At 41.2% G+C, this 24,309-nt stretch overlaps 1 protein-coding gene across 2 annotated transcripts; it reads left to right on the forward strand.

Annotated features, from left to right (window-relative positions):
• The first annotated feature begins 419 nt into the window (after positions 1–419).
• LOC109465289 lies at positions 420–23,948 on the forward strand. 2 transcript variants are annotated; one of them, XM_019762480.1, is made up of 4 exons: positions 420–480; positions 19,608–19,943; positions 21,484–21,560; positions 21,769–23,948. In XM_019762480.1, the coding sequence occupies exons 2-4, from the start codon at positions 19,612–19,614 to the stop codon at positions 21,858–21,860; spliced, it is 501 nt and encodes a 166-aa protein (XP_019618039.1). In that variant the 5' UTR covers positions 420–480; positions 19,608–19,611; the 3' UTR covers positions 21,861–23,948. The 2 variants fall into 2 exon arrangements, with proteins under 2 accessions (XP_019618039.1, XP_019618040.1); XM_019762481.1 differs by lacking the exon at positions 420–480 and adding an exon at positions 13,939–14,035.
• Positions 23,949–24,309: the final 361 nt, after the last annotated feature.

Below are 24,309 nucleotides of genomic sequence, written 5' to 3' on the forward strand. Positions count from 1 at the left end.
TTTGATTTGAGCTGTTGAAACTACATTGGTCTTTATCAGACGTTGTGATCAGTAAAAAGGCCCACGCACTGAGCAATGCTGCCGTGAAATTAAAGGGCACATTTCTCCTCCGTGTACATTCCTGTTCCAATCATCTTCAAAGTGTGCTCGCCACCCTGTTGTTAATGGCTGCTCAAGTTTCTGTTGAAGAAACAGAAGTTCTGACGCATGGCGCGCCCCTGTGGGCCGTCAGCCAATCACCCAGCTCACGCTCAATAAAGCCAGCCACACAAACAATTGGGGTCTGGGCGGGGTTAATCAGTTGCAAGGGCTGCGTGGGTAGCAGGCAGGTAGAAATGTATATAGGCGACCCTGACCCCGTCACGATTAGACGTGGCAACAGTTCTGCACTTCAGATAGGTGAAGTCCCGTCCCGTGCGTTACGTAAAGAACGTTAACTTGGTTAGGACTTGTCAACCACGGCGCAAGGACTTGCGAAAGGTAGGACGTTTTAGCACTACCGTATCTAGCTTTTGTCGTCGTTTTGTACGGTTTCCATGGTCGGATTGCTTTCTCTTCGATTCACAGGTCAGCTTGTATGTGTTTTATAAAGTCTTAGAAATAGCGATTATCCACGAAAGGAGCAATGTTAATAACCACACGGTTGTCAGCACCAAGGACAGGTTGCAATTCTAATGCTGGTAAATACGGGTCCGTGCTGTGGGCGTGTTCTTGTTCCTGTCGCGCTGTATCTTTATATATCTCCATTTGTATCGTGTTACAAGCCACTCTTTTAAAACTTGCCTGGCTCGCTTTTTGTGATTTCTTTCCAGCGCATTAGTTAAAACAACAGCCAAGAGAGAGGGTCCTGTTCTGAATGCTTAGAATAAGCAAAGTGCGCACTGCTTCTATCGTTCTCGTAACACAAGAAGGGAGCAAATCTAGCCAAATATAGATACAGTTGACCAGGTCGAACTAAGACGTAAATGTTTGTCTTCAGTTCTTTTTACTCGTACAGTCAACAATAGTCCATGTAGACCTCGCACTGTTTGATCTTGTGTTTCTCCTGCATGTTTCAGAAAATAGTCATGACTGCTTCCCAGAAATAAGCAGTAATGTCTAATGTCTTATAGCAGCTTGCTGAATAGAATGTACAAAGGATCTGCTTTATATCTCGAACGCCCTCACAGTTATCGACAACCAGTAGGGTTCGTAGCGCGGTGAAGGGGGGGGGGAGACGTAATAATACTAAGAAGTAACAAGTCAGAATGCAGAACCTAAGTGTCACGCCATGTGGCGGTTTCTAAACACACGGTTTGGATCCATTCCCAAAGCAGTATACTGTTACTAACCTTTATTCACACTGCCAGTTCCTATTGTTGCTACCTGTAAACCGTATGTTAGCGTACCTTAATTTCGCCTCTGAACCACATGCCGCTAGTTCGAATCTCTACCTTGTCGTTGGTGGTCCAAACCCCTGAACATGGAGGTTACATTTGGAGGGCCCCGTGATGTAAAACATGCCTTTATCAAAGTAACGAAAGGAAAACTATGGAGTTGGTACGGTTGCTCTCCAATGGGGGACAGCCAAAGTCCATTTTCCAATCTCGCATGATGATCGTTTTGCCTTTGGCAACATTGACGTTCAATGGGGAAAAACCAATGCAATAAAAGAGAAAAGACCTCGCGTACGTACGGAAACGATATATCAGGGAAACATTCTTAAGGAAAAATTCCAAGGCTTCGCCGCAGGCTCAATGTTATGATGCTATCGGACTCAAAAACAAGTGCCCCTAACAGCCGCACACGCGTGCGCTAATACGTGTTGTTCGACACGATGTATTTTTAACGACAACGGCCTTGTGATAACGGGCGGCTTTCCTTAGTACACGTTCTGTCGTTACCCACCAGGCCTTATCAATTATTAACACGTACCTCTGGTACAACATACGGCCTTCTCATCTAATGTCACTTTGCCATTTCAACGAATCATCTCTCAGTGGTCAATCAGTGATGAACACTTTTTCCATCCACGTCCGGATATTGGCTTTTGATGAGATAAAAACTAATAAAGGCACGCACTTTATCTTAGGATTACGCGGATAAACTTTTAAGGCGCTACTTTAGAAACACGTAGATGGCCGAGAGTGGGCCAGAAGCCGTGATCGTCTCTGAAGGGCTATTTGTTGGTAAATATGTTTAAAACTCAGAGAAGGGGTATAAAAAGCCGCGAAATCAAAAGAGCTCATAAACGTGTTTTGTCAAACATACCCCTGGTAGTGAAATGGAATAATCCTATGGCATTAGTAGAAAATCTGTAACAGAAGTGTACAAGTACACTCTTTCTGACATCAATTTTGAGTTATTTACCTATGTAGATGAGCTTATACATGCGTAATATAAGTGATGAAATTGAGCCATTTGAAATTCTTACAAAAGTGTGAGTTGCCTAGTCTCTAAGTCTGCTTTAAAAATATTCCTAATTCTTCCCCAAATGCACACATTCATCTTAACGTCGCCAGGTTCATCACATTACCAAACACGGGACGTTTTTATAGCAGCAGAATCGTGCCGGAAAATTAGATTTATGCCGCTCCATCGCGTGTGAGACTCATGTACCAAGGTTGTTGTTACTCAGGCCTTCACGGAGCTAATAAATCGTAGTACGAGAGATCAATTTAACAGACGTAAATCAGGGCATTCGCCGCGTTTTCACACTCTGACATTATCGAGTTAGTACATCTGAAGGTTAGGGAGACCATCTACGCTCGGAGAACAGGGCGTTGCACCTAAACATGAAGATATGTTGGAGTAGTAATGTATCACGATCCGATTTATCTCAAATAAAGAACTAGGCCTGATGTACAGAACCGATGGTCAACAAACAAAGCAAACCACTGGTATACAACGTGTGTACACTTAACAAAGAAGGAAATGAATGTAAATTAGGATCCTAAATTTATTTCTACGTAAGCTTTTTTGAGGGGTTTAACTTCTTTTCTCCATGCAGTGGAAGATTAATTAGTTTTATTGGTAGTCTTTTTGTCAGCAGCCTAGTAAAGATGCCCCAAACTATCAAAGTGAACACAGTTCTTGCCTCCCTGAAGCCATGTTGGCTTAGAATGCAACAGTTACAACTGTCTCAATCGATCGTCTTTTCACATGTGGTAGCTCTTGGATCTTTTACCTGTGAAATCCGTTACACGCCCATATGAACTGTTCGTTAACCTGTGGGGGTTTTGTAGCAGCGCAGCGGTAAATGGAGCGGTAACCAATTTCCGAGAAGCCCGGGCGCTTGAAAGGTGTCACATTTACGGGTGGGGGGCGACAGGTCTTCGTAGGGGGGCGTTGTGCGTCATCGGTCATCTCTAGAGGAAAATCTATTCTAGCGGAACATTATTTTTTTAAAGAAATTATATTTTTGAAAGAAATAAATACATGAACATCCTGATATTATTTTCCTTTAAAACCTGTCTATACACTAGCATAAAAGGCCGTGTGAGTTGGTAAATTTTATTTTCAACATTAACAGGGGGGCGGTACTGACTTCTGACGAACTTTGACCCTGTGCTGACGTCACACGTGCGGAAAAAAAATCACGTGTTTGCAGCACTTGGGCCAAATAGCTGACGAAGACCGAGAGGTTCGTTTAGAAATTCCAGTGAATTATTTTCGTTTTGAGGTGGAGAAAGTTCATTTTTACTAGGTCTATACAGTCACTCATTACTGTTCCAGTGGTAGTAGCAAACTTCCGGATCAGAAGGTGTGAAATTCATCCAGGAATGAAAGTCAAAAAGTAGGTCTAAACATATCATTCAAGTAGGAAACCAGACTTCTCTCGGATAAAACTTGATGAAGATAACATGTCTACCTCACATTCTTACAGTGTTGAATGATCAGAAATGGCAGATGCTCAAAAAAGTAATAACATATGATTTATAAGTAGCAACGACCATCGGCCATGACTGGCTTGTAACGTTTATGGGATTTGGTGGTATTCTTCTGGGTCCAACGATGGGAATATGGGTGAATGCACTGTCACCTGTGTACACTACCCGATCGATACATACAATTTTTTTCTATAAAAGACGAAACAAGAGTCAATAGGACACAGACATCCGTACGTGAAGTGTTGAAATATTACCTATAAAACTTGCTATGGTCTCAATCATCTCGCGAATACTAGCAGACGTCGTTCTAAACTACACACCTCACAGCAAAGTGATCGTGAGTTACAGCTGCGAACACACAGGACAAACTGACTACAAAGTAGTACAATACTCCGTCACGGAGGTCACTGACCTCGTTGAAGGAGTAACAATATATATATACCTTCCCGAGGAAGGATATCTCTTTCTCCGAAGGTAAAATAGTAAAGGTGTGTGTACACAATGCAGTTGTAAAAATCAATAAACATGTTGCTATCCATAATCTATGCCTGCTGGGCAATATTAAGATGCTTTACTTAAGATAATCCATAAATCTTTGCATAAAGGCATGCCTTAAAAGTATACGTGCCATTTGTGGTACAACTCGTGTTGTTCGCTATTGCACTCCTGTTATCTTGGCTTGCCTCCATTTGTCGTGCTCTGGGGATAACTATAACAATACCGTAAAGTTCCTTCCGTTAATGCAGTATACATATGCAGTTTCTAGTTGGCAACGTTTTTTTCTCTAATATCTTCCTATTTGCCTCGCTGTATTGCATCAATGGAATTCTAGTGAAATCTATTTCAGTGAATGAGTGAATAGATGGATCCATAAATGGAAAATGAATAGATTAAATCCGTACTGGGTAGCATGGTAACAAAGATATATTACTTTCCCACCCCATGCGTGCTTGTTCTGTATTTGCTGGAGCAGTCTTGTATTCCCCAAATAAAGTTCATCCAAAGGGCATGTAATGCGAAAATCTCTCAAGTGCACCCGACTTTTCAATAATCTTTTTCATTTCATCAGCAACCTTTTCAAGTCACGATGCTCTTGAGATATCTTCTCGTTCATACAAAACTTTGTTTTCTCCTCTTGGTTACTCTGCCGTTTATTTCTTAGTGTTCGGTTTGACGGCTAATGTATTATCAAGTTCTGGATCTTTGTCATGTTTCAATACTTTCCTTACCCACCGGGATTAAGACTAAATCTTTTAAGTGGGTGATCGATAATTTGCTGCCAGTTAAATTCCACAGTGTGTTCAAATTCAAACTCCTCGGATTAATATTGAAAGGTGAACACATTCGTCATTCTTATGAAGTTTTCCAAGACTTTTCTTCTCCATCTTTTCTTGACTCTTCGCCAATTTATAACGCCTTTGAGTCCATATATATAGTATTTCTTCCGTTTACATACATTCATGAAATACCTCCAAATGTATCGTTCGGTATTTTTCTTAATCTTCCTCTCCATTCAAGATCAGCTGCTTTTCAGTCCAAGATGCCCTCAAGATGCTTTTTCAGTCCTATTGAAAGTTTGGTTTCCATTGATCGTCAATTTATTTACGAGTGTTTGGTACGACTGTGTATGTACCATTAGATCTCAGCACATTGACACTTTCCCAGACCTTTTACCCACAGGGATTCATAGACTAGATCAAATGGTCAACAATTGGCTACCATTTTTATGTGTCTTGCAATGGACATAGAATACTTCTGTATCTATGTAGCCGGTAACACACCAGCTTCGCAGGCAGACGGCGCGGCGGTATCTAGCTATATAGTTAACATAAAAGAGTACATAACAAGTTGTTTCCTCAGAAAAAAGTTTTCAAAGTCATTCACGTATTTGACTGACATAGTACCGTTTAGTACTTTCGCACAATGCTTCAAAGATGCTTCGCAAATCTCAGGTTTAATGCTCTTTTAAATTTCAGGTTTATCATTGGTTGCCCTGTCGTCTATTTCCCAGTGCCTTGTACAATAGGTTGTCTGTTATCCAGTTTCAGTTCTTTGCCATGTCCCCAGATGTTTCACCCATTGGTTGATATCAGAAACACGATCTGTTCAGTGCACAGTCGACAATTTCTTACCACTTTTCTCCTTTGGTTTCTTGTTCAAATGAACGAGTTGACATCAAAGGATGAGTTGAGTTGAGGATGATTTGTTCATTTAAAAATTCATAAAGGCCTCACATGATTTCCTATTTATCCTTTACACGGTATGACAGTATGTTCTTGCGTTTTTGTGTTCCACACACTTGTTCGTCGATCGTATCAAATCCTGGTTTACTCTTGGCTGCTCTGTCGTTTATTTCCCAATGTTATGTATGGCAGGTTGTGTATTACCCAGTCCCGGTACTGTGCTGTGTTTCAAGACCTTTCACCTAACAACTATCATAGACGGAATCTTTGAATAAATAGCTTGTAATTTACTTGCATCTTCCTCAATAATGACCAGCCATTCAGATTACGATTTAACATGAAAAAGTGAAAAATGAACTCAAACCGAGAATTTTCCAAAGTTTTCAATTTGTCATTCTAGCTATATCTTATCGTTTTAAGTGCCACAAATCGTTCTAATCTCTAGTATTTTAATACTTCCCAGATAATATTGAATGTTCATGATTATTTTCCCTTGCTTATGTATGAGCAGGTCACGTAGACATTATTAGCAGGTCCCAGTACTGTCCAAAAGACGAATCATAGGGTATATCTTTTCTTTTAAGTTAATAATCAATGCTATACCAGCATGTGTGTTATTCTGTGTGCTGCTCTTCAAAGGAGCAGAACTTACAACAATGACCTAGAAGATAACCGCATTTCTCTCAATCCGTGCATTGTATAATATTCAAATTGCACGGGTTATCATGAATGGGTAAGCTGAAGTATTGCTTAGGAAAAGTTTAGCGGGTTTAATATGGCATCCCTTGCAATATGCTTCACCATACGTGGTTTTCGCATAGACTAACTCTCTGGTGGGGAAGGGGATTACATTTGAGAAATTGCAATGTGCTCTTGAAAATGCAAAAACAGGCATAAACACACGAAACGCTTATTTTACAAGTACGTAAGCAGGGAAATGATACAAGATTAGATCACAGAAACCACTATCACTGTTTTTGATCTTCAATCTCTGACTGCAATTTATGCACTGCACTTAGTGTCACTCCACTGGGTGATTTTGTTTTCAATTAGAATTAACTTGCAACATGATTCAGCAAATGAAGCAGTAAGTACTGAGTCATTCTGTTCTTTGATCAAGGGCAACGTGAGCTATTGTGCCGATGATTCCCGACAGCCCTCTGAAATGTGATGTTCACGACTTAGGGAAGAGAGCCTTGATTTAAAAAAAAGTTAGTTTCGGCAGACTAAAAAAGTTTATCTCGTCGGCGTTTCCTTCACTCTACTCCCAAATGCATTGCAGTGGGACGCACAAGCACACCATGGTTGAGACGTTACAGCATAAGTAATCTATCATATATATTTGTTTCTCCACAGTTCCAATATGCCACCTTATTTCTGCAGAGATTCAACATTGCCTTCACTCTACTGTGTTTCCTCCCGGTTAAGTCTGTATCATCCGAAAGGACGCAGTTTCCTCATCGATATAAAAGGCATTGGTCTTGGATACAGTGAGGCAGGGACATAATGTCTTCAACCCAACACATACCTGTATGTATGTGGTTTACCCACAACAAATTGACCTGTCTTTCCAGGCAACCGATATCATGAATAGAAATGTTGTGATAGCAAGGAAGTTTGGCTTGTCTTAGATGTAAGGTTCTCAAGATCCGTTTGCCAAAGCCGGCATCTTCCTACGTCCGTGAAGAAGCTTGGCGGGTACTTAGGGGAGATATTCCCACCGTCACCCTGTCTGAACCAGCAGCATCTTCAGCACTGTGGCTCAGTAGGTGACTAACTATTGGTATCTGCTCAATGCATGTCATATGCCTGGATAGATTACACTACATGCGAATTGCAAATTCATCTACGAAGGCTAATTGCAAATTACAAACATAAAAGAGCATTGAAACAGAGTATAAAATAACTTCAAAATCTACATAATGAAAGGTAGTATGTATACGTAATGCACTAGCATTGAGAACATTCCCTTGGGCATGTAGGCTTCTTTTGTAACAGATGTGAGAGCGTCGAGGCTTCTACTAAATGTATGCGGGTAAGACAATGTCAGCGCTTGTTATGTAGTAACATGAATCCAGTAATCCAATGTTGTGGCATGGAACTTTGCTCTGAAACAGAGGCAACTAAAGGATGTGAATGATCACCTTAGGGATGCTTGCAGATCTGTTCTTAAGTTCTAAGCCCCCTATAGCTACCCCATAAATCATACACGTCAATAAAGTAGGCAAAGACTCTAGCGAAGTCTTGAATAGTCTTTCCAACTTCGCCACCGAAAACTTGGCTAGCAACGGGATTGTGTGGCAGTGATCTACTAGAAGCGCATTCATTCCACATTATCCGTAGGGCACCCGTTCTTTGACATTATAAATTGGCATTTGATGCAGCGGCGGCTGCAGCCGAATTGAAATTTTGAGCAATTGGTATTTTCATTTGCTTGAAATGTTTCGTAAAACGTCATAAACGACGAAAGACGCCGTCCCTTTGGGACGTTCATTACCTGGCTGTCTGCTGTTTCGGGGTGGAAACTGTTGGAAATCAGCAGATTGGAAGGCGACTTGTGCCTGTTGGTGAGGAGAGTGATGCCGGCATTGACGTCAGAAACCGCCGGCATGCCAATCTGAGCTGACAAGTCGTGTCCTCTTGAGTACATCTTCAGCCACGAGCGATGTCTGATCAGAACTTTTTCAACGATAGCAACACTCGTTCATTCCTATTTGACACAGGAGTGTCAATGAGACGTTTCACAGCTTCACGGATGTCTAGTTTAGTAAAAACAAACTTTGTTGCAGACATGGCTAAAATTTTGACTTGAATATAACACCATAAACCTTATATCTTAAAATCTGTACGACAACATAAAATGACAAAGTGCAAGGGAGGGTCAATTCTTACCGTATATACACGGCTCAACATAATGTAATGTGTTGCCACAACTATATCCAATAAGTAGCAAATTTTAAGAATAATTGAACACGCATTAGTATTAGCGACAATCATAATAATAGTTACATATTTCTAGTTCCCACACCAGCTTCATGTACACCCTATGAGAGCCATTAATAATACTTGTTATCATATATAACTTAATTTCATGCATCCTTCATAGAGTACGGCGAACGTACCTCTCTCCAGTGTAACTATGACTAATGCCATTTGTTGCATTTGCATCTTCGTGTAATTGAATTGCCACCGGAGACTGAATTTGCAGTCAATGGCCTAACTGTATTTTCGTAGCTCTGATCGATATCTGTCACATTTGATCAGAATGCTGCTTGCTCTTTCTAGGACACTGGTTTTTTGTACGATAGGAGACGACTCTGCTGGTATGTATCATGCTGAATGTAGTTGACATTTACTACTCCGCTTTTGGGTAAATGGTGGACATCCGTACTGTGCATTGACTCGTAGAGAAAGCCTTTGCAAAACTACTCGGACAGGGCAACGTACTTCTCTACTTTGATACCATCTGATTGGTTGAGAGTTTTATAACACATTTACCTAAAACTGCATTTACCTCTAATGTGTCGTACGTCATTCTCATAGAAGTCGTACAGGCGTTTTTTTACAAAACGAAAAATACTGCTGATGTATCAAACAAACGAGTAATAGCATTGGCCTCTTATCTCTTAGATTTATGCACATTCAAATCTCTGTAATCTCCTATCACCAATCCTATAGTTCATCATTCTATTCTACACAGCGCATTTCAACATGAGAACGGCATGTAAAACGGTAAATAGAAAGCTTTATTGCATCTACTGATGGCTTCTTTGCTTTCTACGAACCAAACTAGCGGATAACGCTGGTTCTCCTTAAAGCCTCCTTGTGTCATTTCGACGTTCTATGCTACTAAAAGTAGTGCTCTAAAAGGGTAGTTATTTTTTATATCCTCAAAAAAACTTTCCTTCACCTTCACATTCGTCATCAGAAGTTACTCATGATCAGGAACGTTGACTTTGAACTTCCTTTGCAAGGGGTTTTCTACATATACTGTGTAAACCAGGAGAGGAAAGTAGCCAATGGAAGGGAGAGGAGGAGAATAGCTGCCATCTTTTACCGTCAATGATATCTGACAATCAGTAGCAGACAGCATTCTAAATTACAAACGAATGCAGCGAATGGATCATGAGTTTAAGCTGGGAACGAACGGACACGGCTGATCACAATACTCCGTCGGAGGTCACTGATCTCCTTGAGATTGGCTGTCACAATGCTTGAAAGATACTAGAATGTGATGATATAGATAATGAGTATTTTAGTGCATTCTGTGATAGAAATTAATCAATTGTGTGGAATATTTCTGACCTCGTAATTTAACCCACCAACATGGCGGCCGTTGAAATACGCCATTGTCATGTGACCTTTTGTGCCTGTCGTTGTCGTGACTCTTCATAACTGTGAGTTCGTTTCTTGCAGTCTTTCATGATATCTATCTATTGTGATGTATGTTTACGGAAATTATTTTGTGTATTCTGATTGATGACAGTGAAACCCTTGTGGACCCTTACCGCATCATGTAATCGTATCCTTCAGACGGACTAACGAGTTGTGAAGAAAGACAAACAGAGACGATTGAATGCACGTCTGAATTACACATTTTACCATTTCCTGTGAGGCTTGGGTTGATTAAACTCGTGCCCTTGAATTCTAAATCAAATCCTTTTCCCTTACCCAATTGCAATATGTTTGTAAGTTGATTCTCGCGAAAAAAAATAATGATATGGTCGAAAACGTTACTCCAGAATTAGAAAGTCGTGCATGCGCCAAATTAGTTACCATTGCATCACGTCCCATTTTTGCTCCATTGGCTATGAAGTTTGAAATTTGCTTTGTGTAAATTTTTCACAAATAGTGACAGATCATAAAAATATTGCCACAAACAGAAACCAATAAACTTCATACCGTGTCCAAAACGGCTCCTTGATGGGTCTACAAAATTACCCATCGCAGTTGCAGCCTCCCTGAAATGGGTTTTGTATAGTTTGTGACAATATTGTCATATTACCCGGTCACAAGGACACATTCTGTAAGACTCTATTTTCGTTCCACCAAGAGTAGGTACCTTCAGCTGGGTTGAATAAGAACTCTTTCAAATAACTCTTCGTACGACAAAGTCTTGCGTTGGTGTTTATGACCCACAGAAAGCAAACACTAACGCTCCCTTTCGTAGGAGTAATGTAATGTAAAGTGTACTATTAAAGGATGATGGTATTAGGTTCCTTGTAGTGGTCTTCTTACTTGGGATAATGCCTTGCAACTGTACATTCATTCCATGTTATATATAGCCTTACAAATAACATGCAAACGTCCCGACACTTTCTAACTGGCTGTTTTTTCGACCATCGCCCATCCATGTTGTTACGAGCTACTACATTATGTCAAATAAGGGTATTCCGAGTCACTGTCTAGTTGTAAGGGGTCCAATATATAATCTTTGAAATGCCAACGTCTCAATCACATTCTCAGCTTTAGGGACCATTGTCGCACTCACGTTGTTACGAATTCCTCTGTAATTTCTGACGACAAACTTACGAGTCTTCGTAGAATTGCAAAGTGGCCAATAGCCAGACAAAGAGACGCCGTGCACATATATCTGCCCAGGTCTATGTTATGCTACATTTTGCATATCTTGTGTAAATCAGCCGTAAGCCTCTTACTCTGCTTCATCTGAAAGAAGAAAATAGTTTACGGAAAGCACGTTAGTATCTCCCATAAAACTGATGATTTCTTGGAAAAAAACACCCACGAATCTGTAAATCAAAGCCCTTTTCCTTTAGTACCATTAACTCGACCATTTCCTCCAAAAAATGTAAGCCTTTGACAGCGTTTGTATGATGTTTATAGCATCCGCCAGAATCTTCCCCGCATCTCCTCAAGAAAGAGTCCATTTTACTATATCTTCTTCCATCTCTAGTTTTCTCTTCTCTCTAATGAATATATAATATGTTATGGTGTACAGTTTTGCCTGATTCTTTTTCATCAGGCATCATACTAGTGCTTGGACACAAAGTCTGGTTGATCCGACCCGTGGTCCCACATGGCCTAGAGGTGACTGAACACCGTTGCTCCGTACCAGGAAAATAAATGTTGATGGAGCGATGCAGAGGTTGATAAACTGTCGTCACGTCTTGCTGTTGGGCTAGGATCTTACATTTGCAATATGTACCCATTCCCATGTTCACGGTGTCCAGGTTCTTATTCGCACCTTCTGGCAGACACTTAAAGACGTCAGTTGCCGGCTTACTGCTCAGTGTAAATGTTCCATCGCAGATCAGTATCATACCTACACATATGGCCACTAAGAACTTTATGGATAGCTCAAAATAGGGGAGTTATCTACTTTTTACAACAGATCAAGGGAGGGCCAGAAAGAACCAGACAGGTGTGCTGATGCAGATTGTTTTCCCTTCAGGGTTTTTGCATAGTAATTTTTATCTATTTCAGTTTGTTTGATTGTTGTTATTTTCTTAGTGCAAATGTGGGTATTCTGAAATTTTTGTACTTTTCGATTCTGTTCTTTTTCAATCCCTTCCACTTGTTCAGATCTTACGACTTGTTGAATGCTTCCAGTTACGTTGCAGTGAATGGCGTTGGCAATCAACGACCTTCTGGGTGTTATCTCTGAACGTAAGATAGTCCCAGAGAAGTGCTCTCAACATTTTCTTCAGACCACGGCCTGAGACGATCTCAAGCCTTAAGGCTTATGGGGGTTTTATATGAAGTGTTTTATCCTTGCGATCTGCGGACAGCAGTAAGCCAGGTCCGACACATCAAGGTAACTGCCATCAGCTAATGTCAACATCGGTGTGGTCGTGACGCCGGCTGACACATGTGCTGATGCACTTCTGACGTCTTCTAATGACGTATTCCCAACATGCCTGTGGCTGCAGACCCGACGTCCAAAGTGTCCATCTAATAGCAGTCTTCAGAAAGACACAGAAAAAACTTTGCAGCTCCAAACTTTATCATTCTTAAGTTGAGATGACATGTTCTTGGCAAGGATAGACAAGAGAGAGAGAGAATATAGTTTGTAAAAATAGAAATGTATCGTCCTGCCAAGATATGAAAAGAACCAAAGCAGCAGATTAGACAAGACTATGTATAACATACGTACTCCACAGGTCTACGTTTAAATCGTATGTACTAGTCTAGAATGATCTTCTTTATAAGATTGCTGCTTCAAGTTCTCTTTTCCATCGATTCTTCTTGCCCTTCCTCCAGTACCAGCATGTAGTAATGACTGGACGATAAACGTTGCCGTTTTGTGTACTAAATATAGCTGTTGTGTGCATGTCTGTGGTTGGGCCGAGTTGTACTCGCTCCACAGGTGTTCTGACGTCTCCAATCGTTACTTGTAGAGTTGGCCTCACTGGAACCCAAGCGAAACCACCAGAGCTTACGTTCCATCTATTCGACTTCATATTTCCACGAAGTGCATTTTTCTTTATTCCGTGGAGATAGTGCTTTACACAACATAAAACCACAAAACTCCCTCCGAGGCATATTCTTCCATAACCATCCATTGCCCACCAAGCGTATGGACGATTTTGCTAACACGTGATACTTTGTAACGATTGCAGGTATAATTTATATAGTATATGTCTCATTGGGAATTATTATAGATATATATCATCCGTATTGCATCATTGTACGATACCTTTTTAATTTTAGCACTGATAAAGCGTTTAATAGCTCCGTAGATGTTTGTATGTTTTATTGGCCTGAATTTCTTAGCGAATGTCGAAGGGCCCCCATAGCAGTTGCTATCAATCTTGTGACTTTGAGTGCATCCAGTCAGAACCCAGCGCCAAAGTGGGTTCACGTGCCCGCGCATGTAGAGAGTCAGATGGGACTTGGCGAGTGACTCTCGCTGTTGGAATTGGCGAGCGAGATTGGGCAGACCAGCTGGCGTTTGTCAATGGTGTCGACAGTCCGACTGCTGGAGAAGCCGTTTTAAGTGGGAATCCACCGGGCACAGTGAGGGTGAGTTCTCCGTTCTGCGCTGTATGGTGGGCATTAGTGGCTTAGTTCTCGGCCATTTCATTTTCGCTAGCGAGATTTCATCGGGCTTGGTGGTTGTTGGGAAGCTGGACCTAGTATATGCTATCTTCAACCGGCAATCCCACAATAGTAGCGTCATGCAATATGGTCTGATCGGGGGAATTAACAGCGATCGATGTATGATAGATACAACAGATTGTTTTTCATATTCGTGTAGATTTAATGCTCGCATGTCCAAAATTCACTTTTATTGCTGGACACAATCTGGTACTTTTGTGTAGATTGCCAGATCAGAGCTGTTTTGATGATGGTGGTATCGTTCATATTTGACGTAGAGCGGTAGGATATTTTTTCTTCATCTTTAAGGCACATGATTTGTCATAATATCAACTGGGTATCGTCAATGCTTCCATTAATTGTCTACGATGACCCTAATTGATTCCGGGTATGATTTTGTCTAGTGTTTAACTCTTAACTTTGAGACCACCACATTCTACAAGTGTGTGTGATTCTACCATTGCCATGGGTTGCTGTGAGTAAATGTCCTCATTTGGCTCAGACCCGATCTTAAAATTTCGTTCCTAGGCATTACCGAATGTTCTCGTGAAAACATCACACCAGAGGGGGTCATAAAATGGTTTCTCTAGCGGCTCAGTACGTTACTTTGCTCCCTGCTATAAGTAAAACATGTACATCTACGGTATATTTCACTCGTGGCCATTTTTCATATCACACCTTCACGTCTTTCGCTGCAAGGGAGTGTGGACATACTTTGGAGGTTTGGGGTTTGGCTTATTTTCGGCGCGTTTTTAGGATTTTTTGTCGGGATTTCTTTTTTGCACTGGAATTTTGTTACGTTGGGTCGGCGTTAAAACATTCCAGTGCAAAAAAGAAACCCCGACAAAAAAGCCTTAAAACACGCCAAAAATAAGCCAAAACCCAAACCTCTGCTTGAAGACTAGTGTCGACAGGTATCGGTAGATAATCAGGTCGATAGATAATCTGCTTCTTAGAACTTCCGGCGGTGGATTAGCGTGCATCAGATAATCGCTGGAGGAAAGTCACCCTAATTGGTGATGGTTACATGACGCCAGGAGTACGAACTCCTGAGGGTAGCACGGAGATGACAAGATTGCCTTACAGCGGGTTCGACATGCTGATTCACCTAATGATGGAAGTCGGCAGGGGAAAATAATTGTTGAGTATGTCAGGGACTGTAGGTAAGAACAGCAAAGTTCTTTGTTCACATCCACTTCTTAAACAAGAGCGAACGTTTCGATGACCGTCTGTCATCTTCATCAGGTCATTTATAACTGTTACTGACATATCTTGCAATGTCATTATTACTATACGTGAAGGTGTTACTACACCTATCTTCAGTGCACAGTGAACCAGTCATAGTAGCCCTGACGAAGATGACAGACGGTCATCAAAACGTCGGCTCTTGTTTAAGAAGTGGTTACGTTGTGAATAAGATTTTGCTATTCAATCATTTACCAACATTATGAAATAATAGGGCGTTTATTGGTGCTTTGTTGGTTCATCAACTTTCAGTCTACAACAACGCAGAACTGAATATGATATATATTTGTATAGTAACCAAGTCCTTTGTCAAGATACTTCAGAGGGAAAGCTGTAGGCTTTGTTTGGAAGAAAGCTCCCGTTTTGGGGAATAACTATAAACTATAGGCCTTCTATCAATGTCCACCACATCATTGTCATCATTTTCCTGCAGGCTGCACCCTTTAACATCAGTAGGTAAGGGATGCCCCATGTGAGCAGTCATGGACAATTGAGCTGCCTCCAGAGACATGTGGGTCAACTACAGGGCTGTCCCTGCAATGCTTCAAGACAGAGATCCTTTTTTCCTCACCAAATATGTTGACAATGTGCTGGCTGATTTCATGGCGTCGGGAGCACCAAAACTACCCACACAGCTCTGATTACTAATCTATAGTGTTCTTTTTGTGAAGGTTCTTTAAAATCTTGGAAAGGTTGTAGAGTAAGAAAAAGTTTGTCTCGTGGGTCTATCGCTACTCTTCAAACACAGCGCGTACTTTTGTTATGGATGTTTTGACTTTCTATCAAGATTTACATGTACATGTATATTATCAAAGCAACTCCCACGTTCTGAAACCACCTCATGATTACCCACTACAATCGTTAATTACATCTCCGTGAGTCATGGCGAGTTGGAAATGTCACTTTACACCTTATTACTGTGTCTGTGTCACCCGGGAAAACCAGAGCCGACAAACTCCGTCTTGGAATCACGTCTTGTCACCTTAATGATTACTTAACTGAGACGCTGAGGCGGTAAATGCACTACTCCCGCTGGGGAGCTTCATTTAAGCAATTTCAAGTTGAAATTAACGGAGGCGTGACGGGAATATTGATTGTTACCTGTCGCGGGGCGCACGACGCACTGCCATTAAACGTCAACCACAGCAACAAGCATTCACTAATTTTCTCCCTCAAAAAGGATGCGGATTTACGTATACATTGCAAGTAACAACAATTTATTGCTAGTGATTGAATAGTAGTAAACTAGGAGGGTAATGCCGGAGTCTATTGACTTGTCAGCAGAATATGTTTTCTCAAGCCAATCCGTTTATCTGCCAGATATTTCATCTTACTTTTGTTGTTTTTCACACCTTTTGGCATGGCTGTTTATCAAGTTATCAGTCTTGGGTACACATGGGTAGTTTTTCCTGCCAAATAGCTCTGGTTTCCAATGTAGCCGATGACAGGTTAACAGAATACGGAACCTTAGAATGCCATAGATGATATAGGTGGTATAGAATTCTATTGCAGAAATGTTAACGACATATAATCGTCGGGCATTGTACAAAATAAAGACAATATTAATGAAGTAACATTTACAAAAAACATGGCCAGGGAAACATAAAGAGAAATTTTCCTTTTGAGTCCTTTCAGACTCATGCACTAGTTTTATAATTGGCCTGTTGCCAGTTTTTACATCTTCTAATCAAGACCATCGTCGTCTTTTGAACGTTCTGCTATTTTGGTCCGATATCTGATTGCATAATATCAACAGCGTACGCTTTTATCATTCAAATCTAGCCTTTATGTAGCGGTCGGAACACTAACCTTTTGAATAAAACTCAAGTTCAGACAGTCAAGATTTGTAAGTGCACTTCTGAAGCCACTCTCTTACTAAGCAGTGCCGGCAGACCAGCTATAAAGCACGGGTTAATATTGCCGTGTCTTTACAACCATATCTGGTGTCTGCTCACGTTCTGACTGTTTCTTTCCTACCTGCTCTCGGACTGTGACTGTCGTGCGTTGGAATAAGATCAATAGTAGATGAAATCCCTGAGATAGCTGGAGGAACACACGTGTAAGTGGTGGTAAATCGTAGCTAATGGATGTTATTGGGCAGCTTTGGGACATATTGATTTTTATTAATACGGATATTAATATCCTCCTCCGTACAGTTTTACCCATGTGTTTTGAAACGGTCGTAAGTTAAGAAATCATTCAAGACATAGATGAGTCTACACGAGGGGTCGTTCCTATTGACAACGACAGTTTCTTCGACTTCAATCTTTGAAAATCAAAAATCCGTTCGTTATGACCGTTATTTCTTTACACTTTGAACAATGAAATAGACAACTCATTGTGCCATCTTGTTTTTAAAGTCTTTTACAAGAGAGCGCATCGGAACAGCATGGTTGCTTTAACCAGTCCCTGATGCTAACAGTCTGTATACAAAACATGTGTAATACACAAGGGGAAGAAAAATTTGCTCAGTGACCATTTTGAGAACTCTATCTCATTCCTTGTAGTCAAATTGACGATGTTTTGGACAGGATAATGAAAACGTACTTGATTGTTTGACCTACACTGTAAGAAGTTCAGCTACAATGCCTTATTAAAACGGTAGAACAAGAGTAAGACAGATATCGGGGGATTCTGAAACTTTTCTCTCTTATTACTCAACGGAGAAGGGAGCGAATTCGTCCAAATTGGACGCAGTGAGCAATTTTGTGTTTATTCTGTATGACCTTTCTGATGTCCCCTGTCTATTCCGTACGTAGGAGTTGGGCGTCTTCGCTTCTGTGGTTTCAATTTTGCTCGCCTTCAAGATGTCACAAGACGTTTGCGCTTCTTTTATCTATCCATTCCTTAAGGGACTTTTCCACAGCTGAGGTGTGTGATTCCCACCTTAATTCTTAAGTCTGATCGGTAAGGGTGTACTTTACTCTTAAGATGACGCCATTGCGTGAAACTTTGAGTTGCCTGACGGAAGGAAGTGTTTTGTGACGTATGTTGTGTCACGAGGTTGTGAAGACAGTGACGTGAGATTGAAATGGATGGTGTGCAGATAACGGTATAAATAGGGATTTAAAGATTGAACACACACTGTACACAGGACAGGGAACCAACCGGCACCGTTTGCTGAATCACACCAACTGTTGCTTGCGACGGTAATATCATTAGGTGAGATACCAGATTTTCGTCATGTCGACATTCGTTTTTCTTCCTCTTTTGATCTTTTTTAAAAATCTATATCAACTTTCGTACAGCATTAGGAACTGGACTGTTGTGGTAGCTATGTATCAAACGACTATATTGATGTTCTTTTTGACGTTTAATTTGTGAGGCTTGGTTTTAAGAAATTACGTGAAGGGGTTACTAGTTGACTTACAAAGTCCGATAGGATATTTTCCACTGGTGTGTTGGACTTGGTATGCTGTACGTTTATATTCCATGTTCCCTTGCTGCGCCGCTGAGCACTGTACAGTATTATTAACTGGTACTTATTACTTCTCTAGTATCTGCCTTGTAGATTTGTAACATCATTTATATGACGGTAAGACCAATTTGGACAAAAAAATGTTCCTGGCCATGAGTGTATACTAAATCAACGGATGTTCAGAAGTAGTCATCCTGTTATACCATATAGAAATGGTAATGTTGAAATCGCCAATATTTTCTAAATCCAGGCGATTTGCATTGAGCATTTACAACTTTCTTTATTTACAATAACCACTTAAAGTCACTCCAAATGTCATTTCTTGCTGATTTACAACAGTACATGTATGTGCAATGAGTGGCTGATATCTAAGATAAACTGGCATCTGGCCATGATATGTTTGATCTGGTTAACTAGTGTCCTGTGATGTTTAGAGGTCTTCTATTTCTATGTATCTGTGATGGACCCTGTCTATGCGTTTGTGATTTACCGCTGCCCTTGATTTTGTTCTAAGTGAACAGTGCCTTTGACTTAGGAACTCAAAGGCACTGCCCACTTGTCTTTTGAGATAACTACATAGATAGAAATGATAGTTGTGAAAGCTCCAGACATTACCTAGATGACCTAAACCCGACGTCTGTCACCATGGTAACTAGTGTTGGGTTACATCATGTTGCAAATTTTATAGGAGGGATTTAGGCTCCTGTCACCATGTATATGAATGTGTTTAAGTAACAGTGCAGACCATATGCGAAGGTAAACATTATGGATTTGCTTTAAAAATGTTACCTTTCTAGTTCCTTCTCTAACCCCTCCCCCCGTCTCCGTCCACAGACAGATGCGTTGCATGCATGTACTCCTGGCGGTGCTGTTCGTTGGCCTGCTGTGCAAAGGATCATGGGCCTTCCCGAGATGCTGCTGGAGTAGGAAGTGCAACTGTCCGTACTTCAGACGTCTCTTCGGTCCCCGTAACCATGGACACGGCATCCTCACCGTCGGCAAGAGGCAAAGAGGCGAGGCGGAGTACAAGTCCCCCTCCTCCCGGGGGGAACACGACCCCACCCATGGAGGACTCCCCGCCACTCTGGTGGACCTCCACCCGCCCCAGGTAGATCTGCACCGGCCACATGGGGACGGCTTACCGGAACGGACGTTAGACCACGGCTATAGGTTAGTTCTCTTCGTGTTAGGTCAACAAGGGGTTTTAGATCAAACAAGAGACCTTAGATCAGCAAGGGATCTCTTGACGCATTTGTTTCCTATTGTACAGAGATCATATTGCATCTCCATCTTCATCAATGATATGTAAGGCATTAGTCTCTCAGTGATACCCCGGTAGGGGTTTTTAGAGAGTATACAAGAAGAAGTCATCAAGCAGTCAAGGATAATGATTTGTATTCGTTTATTTGTTTGTTTGTTTGGTTGTTTGTTTGTTTGTTTGTTTGTTTGAGCAGAAAAGGGGTCAATGTCAGTCAAAATATTTAAAATTTAAAACCCAACTTACCCTCAATGATCATAAAGATGCAACTATTACCCAAAATGTACAGACCTTAGGCAATTTTCGTCTCAGTATGTTTACCGGCTCTTTTCTGACACCTCTCTCTCATTTGCATCTAAGTCTCTTCTTTGGAGAAGAGATCCAATCCTGTTGTGTAATGATATAATATTACTGTGGTCAGTCTGCCGCAGGGAGTGACTAAGAACAGAGTTATGTTTTCATAACATATCAGTAGCCTCATCTACTGTACATAATAAAACATGACTGTATCTTTCAACATCTTCAAATCAAACACTGCTTATCTGAGCATATCTCTAATGATAGAGAGTAGGCTTGCAGCAATGCCTCTGGTCAATTGGACTATACTGTACTATACGTGCACCACACAACAACAGTTGAAATTTGAAATTCCACGCGGAGAAAGCAATCAGAATGTATTTGCACGGTGTTGAACAGGAGGCCTGTAAGGTGCTGCCCTCCGCCCGTGGCGGTAATATAGCTGATGACAAGTTGATTCATGTGAGGAGCCGAGCTAAGATCACCCGGGAACGGGACGGGCTTCCTGACAAATGTCACATCCGCACGATCAGATCAGGGGTGACAACAAAGCCGTCTGAGGCACGAGTTCGCGTCGGTTAAGGGTTCTATCGCTTAAGGTCGTCACGAAGGCGGGCGTTGATTACTGAAGGGTCGACCATTCATCGTAACCTTGTCTTCCGAATGACGTCTGCCACAGTCTTTGATGTTGTTTAAATGACGAACTGACGTATTATATGATGATACTCAAGACAAGGACCGCATGGCATAAGTCATTAGGCTGACAAGAACCATGTGTCAGTTTTGCTGACTGATTAGCGAGATAGGAACAATATTTCTACAAGGACCTTTGATAAGATCTAGATGATTGACTCGATTGACAAAATAGTTTCACAGAAATTTCGCTTTGGCTGACGATACAGGACGATACTTCAAGGCTGCCCAACTAGCACAGGACTATTATTGAGGGCCAATTGAAGCTAATTTCGAGACAGGGGTTCGCTAGTCCTCTGTTTGGGTGATTTGTAGTGAATCACCAACTCAGATTGCAGAAGTTTCCTCTACTCCTTTTTGAAAGGTGTGGTGGGTTCTTTTGGGGTGTAACTCTATTTAATGTGATTTGCGTAATCTCTCTTGATCTTTCATACTAACGGGCCGTTTCTGTCTATTTCTCAGTGAGCGGATGAACCATCTCGAACATTCCAAGGTGTGGGACCTCCTGCACCACCTCCGCCGCCTGCTGAATCTGACAGGTGAGGGCCGGGGTCTGTCCTTAGTTTTTTCTCCTTATTAAGAAATGCAGTGATAATTGAAAGGACAAGGACTAAGTGGCTGCGAACTCAAGTTAGGTACAACTTAGGAATGAAAATGACAAGTAACAACAAAAAAATGAAAATGACAAGTAACTGTCGTAGTCGCAGTCATCTGATACTGAAGCTATCGTGTGTTCTCTTTCCACAGCTGAGGCCGACGCCAGATCTAGAAGACGACTGACCGACGTGCAGCCATACGAAACTTCTCCGAGACATTGGCAGATATCAATGCGCCGTTAACAGGCATAACCGCCCCTCCTCTCCCTGCATAAGGACCTCGGCCAAGGCAAACAACCTAAGTCATCATAAGAAGGGAAACCTGTACCCAAACATAGGCCACATTATTGAACACATATGTATCTATAGACATGGTTCAGTAATTGTCTCCTTCCATAGAACCAGTGTTTAGGGCAATAAAGTAACGTTCAATCGATCAAACTAGGTGGGAATCTGGTTCTCTTGTTTTTCTTCATTGTAGCCTACCGATGAGTAGGTTGGCCTCCCAGGTCGTTCAGTTTTTCCAGTACAAGCTTACACGATGGCTCCCTCAGCAGAGGCCGCGCCAGCAATACGGGAGTACATGTAAGGTGATTCAAACTGTTACCCTCGTGTTCTTTCAAATTACTCAAGAGAATTGCCAAAAATATTTATTCAGAAGGATTTCTGTGTTTTGACTGCCCCTTGTACTAGTTGTAGTCTTGCCCTGTTCTTACAGGACCTTTATCTACTAGTACTTACCAACAGACGCGATGGCTTTTTCACGATAAAAGAGGATTCATTGCCCCTTTAGATTTAAATAACACAAAAAAGTGTTTTATTAGCATAAAAGACCCGCGCAATGGATTCAAAGATTCCCACCATTTCTTAGACTTTGCACTTTTTCTTTTCTTTATTCCAGGGAGGCTCTGATTATTCACTTCTTTACTAATCTATAATAAGTAAGGAAATTTTAAGATTCTGTACCTTTGTTCTCAGTGGAATGATGTCCTTTTGACTGTGCATACCTGTTCTAAAGTACAACGTAGATAGTAGTGTCCCTGGGGTTGATGGAATAGTATATTCATCCAAAGCAAACAAAAAGCTGTATAAGACACTAGATAATCTCACTGTTGCAGTCCTTGTTCCGCAAGTTTCACTGTAAGCGTCAAGTGAGTCGGCCGCATTAGAGTCAGTGATGCAGTAACAAAACAAGTATCACGGAAACATCATCACTTTTCCTTTACTTCTGGATAGCACGATCAAAGACAAAAACCTTTTGTGTCTTTGCGATTTCGCCACGGGGCCGGTGTTACATTTACATGTCATAGATAAGAATATTAAGGAATATTAATCAAGAAGTATAAAATAAATCTTCCAGAAGGCTCCAAAACCGGTGATATCAATGTTGGAATATGTAAAACAAGCAAACAAGCAAAAACATTCCCCAAAGCAAACCAGGCTTGATCTCTATACGCCCCCCCCCCATCAATGTTAGAACACAAAAGAAACTCAGTTATTACGAAATGCCATTAAAGGATTCTCCCTAGATGTAACAAACATCCCCCAGCCTTAGCGAAAGGCAGACCATCTATTTCTAGCGACCCTACCCGAGGTAAAACTGCCTGATGTTTTAACCTTTGTCCAGTGTTACGCTCTGTGAGATTAAGGTGGATTTGTGACCTACGTCATCGTGGCAGAAGATAGCACAGCACCTACGGCAGCTCATCTTCAGAGGACATCAGATACAAGTTAAGACTTTGGGATATGTCTTAAGGGCATGATAGTGTCAAAGCATTCCGATTCCCAAATATTATGCAGGATTCCCTTGTCGTGTGTGTAGTTGGTCGGTTCACCCCTATGTTGTACGGAACACAAGTAAATAACATGTATGGTAAGGAGTCAACAAAGCACTTTGTAAGCTTAAGCAAGCATGGGTACAAGCAAAACTGGAATATCCCATGAAACCTCACTGTGAACTTTTCTTCTTTTGATCTAAGGTCAAATCTGATACTGGCAATTTACCTTTTGTTGGAATCTACAATATTGTTACATCAGAAAGATATGAAAACTAACAATGTCGTAGTAAATATGGATTATGGTATATGTTAGCAGGGTTTGCTTACCAAAGCTCTAGACTATTGCACTGCAGCAGTAATACGATGTTACAATAGCTTAATGTAGGATCGTGTCAGTTAACTCGATTGATTGTAACGGTTGCGGTAACGATTAAGTGTAAGATGTAATATTTTGTCATACTTCCGGCCCTAAACCCCAAGTAAACAACAGGTTATGGCAGATCTAGAGCGCTGTTATGCCTTGAACTAGATTTGGGAGAGAAAACAACACTGTCATCTCCCCCCTTTCAAGGTTCTTCTTAGAATTTTCTTCTTACACAACCAGTAAGGTTCTCACCTTACTGGTTGTGTAAGAAGAAAATTCTATACCCTTAACACTGTCATCTGTACACCTTATACGTGACGTAATAAAGCTATTTAACCCACGAATGCCTGACAAGGCTCGTCATCTTATTTTCTATCAAGTTCTCATGTATACACGTGTACATGCACAATTATTCCATGATATTAGGCAAGTTTTGTTTATTTATCCACAATTCGGACTTTCAAAAATTGACTGCTGACGTTTGTCTAAAATCTTCTTATTCATCTGGCTGCAGTTTCCTTCTGTCAAACAGACTTTAAAAGCCTGTTCT

This window comes from Branchiostoma belcheri, unplaced genomic scaffold (assembly GCF_001625305.1).
Source record: "Branchiostoma belcheri isolate BF01 breed outbred unplaced genomic scaffold, Haploidv18h27 scaffold15, whole genome shotgun sequence".
Lineage (NCBI taxonomy): Eukaryota > Metazoa > Chordata > Leptocardii > Amphioxiformes > Branchiostomatidae > Branchiostoma > Branchiostoma belcheri.